The sequence below is a fragment of the Gekko japonicus genome, unplaced genomic scaffold, assembly GCF_001447785.1.
Source record: "Gekko japonicus isolate JY-2015 unplaced genomic scaffold, Gekko_japonicus_V1.1 scaffold370, whole genome shotgun sequence".
In the NCBI taxonomy this organism is placed as follows: Eukaryota; Metazoa; Chordata; class Lepidosauria; order Squamata; family Gekkonidae; genus Gekko; species Gekko japonicus.
This window is the reverse complement of record NW_015174285.1, coordinates 281,260-285,017: the sequence shown is the minus strand read 5'-3', so window position 1 is coordinate 285,017 and position 3,758 is coordinate 281,260. Positions and strand designations below refer to the sequence as shown.

General features: G+C 49.1%; 1 protein-coding gene across 1 annotated transcript in view; it reads left to right on the top strand.

The window, feature by feature from the left end:
- Window positions 1–3,651, top strand: part of SPDEF (SAM pointed domain containing ETS transcription factor) — a 7,328-nt gene extending 3,677 nt beyond the window's left edge. The window contains exons 4-7 of the mRNA XM_015423954.1: window positions 3–179; window positions 1,256–1,303; window positions 1,909–2,070; window positions 3,473–3,651. Coding sequence (XP_015279440.1) covers window positions 3–179; window positions 1,256–1,303; window positions 1,909–2,070; window positions 3,473–3,651 — 566 coding nt within the window. The remainder of the gene's footprint in view (window positions 1–2; window positions 180–1,255; window positions 1,304–1,908; window positions 2,071–3,472) is intronic.
- The last annotated feature ends 107 nt before the right edge of the window (window positions 3,652–3,758 follow it).

Below are 3,758 nucleotides of genomic sequence, written 5' to 3'. Positions count from 1 at the left end.
AGGGAACGTCCAGAAGTGGATCTTGTGGACTGAACACCAATATCGCTTGCCCCAGATTGGGAAATCATTCCAGGATCTTTCTGGGAAGGATGTATGTACCATGTCTGAGGAACAGTTCCGTCAGCGATCCCCAGCATGTGGCGATGTCTTACATGCTCACCTGGACATTTGGAAATCAGGTGCCTTTCTGATACAGTTGGGAGGAGACCACAGCTAAAATGATTCTTTTGAACCCTGGGCAGCAGCAGAGTCATATTCTTGCTGTCCTGCAGCACCTGTGCACCTCTCAAATATCTCTGGGAACCAGGATAATTCTCTGCAGGTTACATAGAAAGGGAAATAATTTGTGCTAATGGACCAGCTTGCAACTACTAGCTTCTTGTCTTGTTTGGTGACTTTATGCAGGCAATTATGGCTCAAGTGGTTAAGACGCTGAACTATAGGCTGTGGAAGGTCAATAGTTCAGCAGTTCAAGACCTGAGTTGCCGCATGATGGAGTGAGCTCCCGTCTCTAGTTCCAGCTCCTACCAACCTAGCAGTTTGAAAGCAAGAAATTGCAAGTAGATAAATAGGTACCACTTCGGTGGGAAGGTAACAGCGTTCCGTGCGCCTTGGTGTTTAGTCATGCCGGCCACATGACCATGGAAACGTCTTCGGACAGCGCTGGCTCTTTGGCTTTGAAACGGAGATGAGCACCGCAACCCTAGAGTCGGACTCGACTGGCTTTCGAGCAAGGGAACCTTTACCTTTACCTTTACAATCAGTTGGATTAAGGCTGCTTAAATGTTTCTGTGGGCTTTTTCACACTGGGTTTTTGCTCCAACTTGACTTCTTAATGTTACTGAGTTTCCCCTTTCTCTTATACACAGTATTGTTTGGTTGTTGTTCCCCTGAGGTCCCGTCCCCCCCAAGTTTTCTCATGCTTTTTCAGCCCACTGCAAAGATGGCCTGAAAAAACATAGGAAAAACTCAGAGAAAAACTGGAAGAGCAACAACTGGCAAACAAAACTGTGTGTAAGGGTGGGAAAACCCTGATGCAGGTAAGAAGCCAATCTGGAGCAAATATGGCACAGAAAAGCCTCATGATGTAAAACCTGGTTGGGTAAACAGCCCTGCCTCACTGACTAACTGTATGAGAGACATCAGTACAGTCACAGAATATATGCGGTGTGCATTGGGAGCAGGGGAACTGGGCCCAAGACTGGATTGGGCCTGACCACTAGACCATCCTTTGACATTTATGTTTGCCTTCCAGCTGCTTGGATGAAGGAGAAGACTGCCCCTGGAGAGATGCATTATTGTGGTGAGCTCACTGTTGCCGTTAATACCCAAATCACAAAAAAGGGAGAGAGTAGGGAAGCAGATGGGAAGCTATTATTGGGAGTACAGAAAGAGGTTCAGTAAACCACATGGTGCTTGTAGCTGCAGCAGTAGCCATTTTTACTTCTGCCTGTTTTAAATCACAGTATCGGGTTAACAAAGAGCAACAGAAAAACAGTGTGGACACCCAGTCCTTTGTGAAGTAGTCTGATAATTAACTGGGGTCCTGGTCACACTGGCCAGAGAACGCAGGGGGGAGGCGTGGCTTTTTGTTCCGCCACACTTGTGACCTGGCCGAATGCGATCAGATGCGACGGCAGGGAATTGGGGGTAGCATTTTGTCGGCGCACGTTTCCGGTGCGCTTCATGCGGCGCTGGAGCGATCAGACAGAGGACGTCCATCTGTGGCCCATCGCAAGCGGATAATACTGGTGTTTCTACAGTAGCTTTGAACTACGGATCTTCAGCGGGATGTGATGGCTTGCCAACGGGTGCGCGATGCTTGCCAGATGTGCTGGTGTGATCGCGCCCGTTAAATCCACCCGGCATCCGTGAGTATCCCATGGCAACTTCTGTGTATGATCGGAGCCACTGTCTTTCTTCCTATAGGGAGTGAAGAGAACTGGACAGACAATGAGGTGGATTCATCCTGCTCAGGCCAGCCCATTCATCTCTGGCAGTTTCTGAAAGAGCTTCTGCTGAAGCCCCATAACTATGGACGTTTCATTCGTTGGCTCAATAAGGAGAAAGGTGAGCATTATTTCTGGGAAATCCTAAGCAGCTTCCTTTGCTGAGCAACAGCCTTTTCCCTTCCAGTTTCTGCTCATGCCCTAACCATTTCTATTGTGCAAATGCTCAATCGACAGTAGTTCTGTGCTTTTAGCATACACAGCCAGTGGGCTGCAATCCCTGACCTAGGGTTTTATTTATTTATACTTTCAATTTCTATACCGCTCAATCCCAGAGGCTCTGAGTGGTTTACAAGTATTTTACATTTCCTAACTAGGGCCACATACAATGTATATATATATATATATATATAGGGAGGTGAGTGCCTACCAGGCACCCCGCCAGCGTGTGTGTTCTTTTCCTTATGGTGGAAGCTTGTCTCGGCGGGCTCCACAGCGGCTCCTTCCGGGGAAGTTCCCATAGTCTGCGACTGTGCGATGACTTCCTGCGCTGGCCTCTGTCCAATTGGCTCCGGCCAAGCAGCGTCGCCGCGTTGTCGTGTCTCAGGGCCAATCCCCGCCTGGAGCGATTGCTGCAGGTCCCCCCTATCCACTGGCGTGGGATGAGGAGGTAGGGTTGCCAGATCCAGGTTGGGAAGCTTCTGGAGATTTGGGGATGGAGTCTGGGGAGGGCAGGGACCTCAGTGGGGTACAATGCCACAGAGTGTCAGGGTCCTTAGTCAGGTTACGCAACACAGAGTCCATCCTCCAAAGAGAGCCAGTTTGATGTAGTGGTTAGGAGCGCGGACTCTAATCTGTGAGAACCCGGTTTGATTCCCCACTCCTCCACATGGAGCTGCTGGTGTGACCTTGGGTCAGTTACAAGTTGCTTCAGAGCTGTTCTCTCACAAGCAGTTCTTGGAAGAGCTCTCTCAGCTGCACCTACTTCACAGGGTGTCTGTTGTGGGGAGGGGAAGGGAAAGGAGATTGTAAGCTGCTCTGAGACTCCTTCGGGTAGTGAAGGGTGGGGAATAAATCCCATCTGCTGCTGCTGCTCCTCTTCTCATCCATTTTCTCCAGAGGAACTGATCTCTGTTGTCTGGAGATGAGCTGTAATACTGGGGGATCCCCAGGTCCCTCCTGGGGGCTGGCATTCCTACAGGCCTGACCGCCTTTGCTGGCCTGGACTCAGAGCTCAGTGACTTCCCTGATGATGCACCTGATGCCATTCCGTGTTGCTAACATTGTGCTTCCCACTGTTGTGAGCAGAATGTGACCTACCCTTGAAGCCCTACCAGAATGTTTAGTTTTTATGTATCTTTGGAAACCTTTCTTCTTCTTTTTAGTTAAACAAGCTTAATTGGTCTTCTGATCGAAGGCATTGTATTAGTGCCAGTAAACAGACTACGATTAGGTTGGCTGTAATGTGTGGTTAAAACAGGTGATATCATTCTCTCCTTTCCCCCCTCATGTTCGCTTCCCAGGTATATTCAAAATTGAAGATTCTGCTCAAGTGGCTCGGCTGTGGGGAATCCGCAAGAACCGTCCTGCCATGAACTATGACAAGCTGAGCCGCTCCATTCGGCAATATTACAAGAAAGGGATAATTCGGAAACCAGACATCTCCCAGCGGCTGGTCTACCAGTTTGTACACCCTGTGTGAAGGCAGATGGAACAAATTCTGATTAACTGTGGGCTGGGGGACATTCTGGAACCATAGCACCCCTTACCCTCTTGCAGTACGAACTTTAAGAAACATGAAGTCAGGAG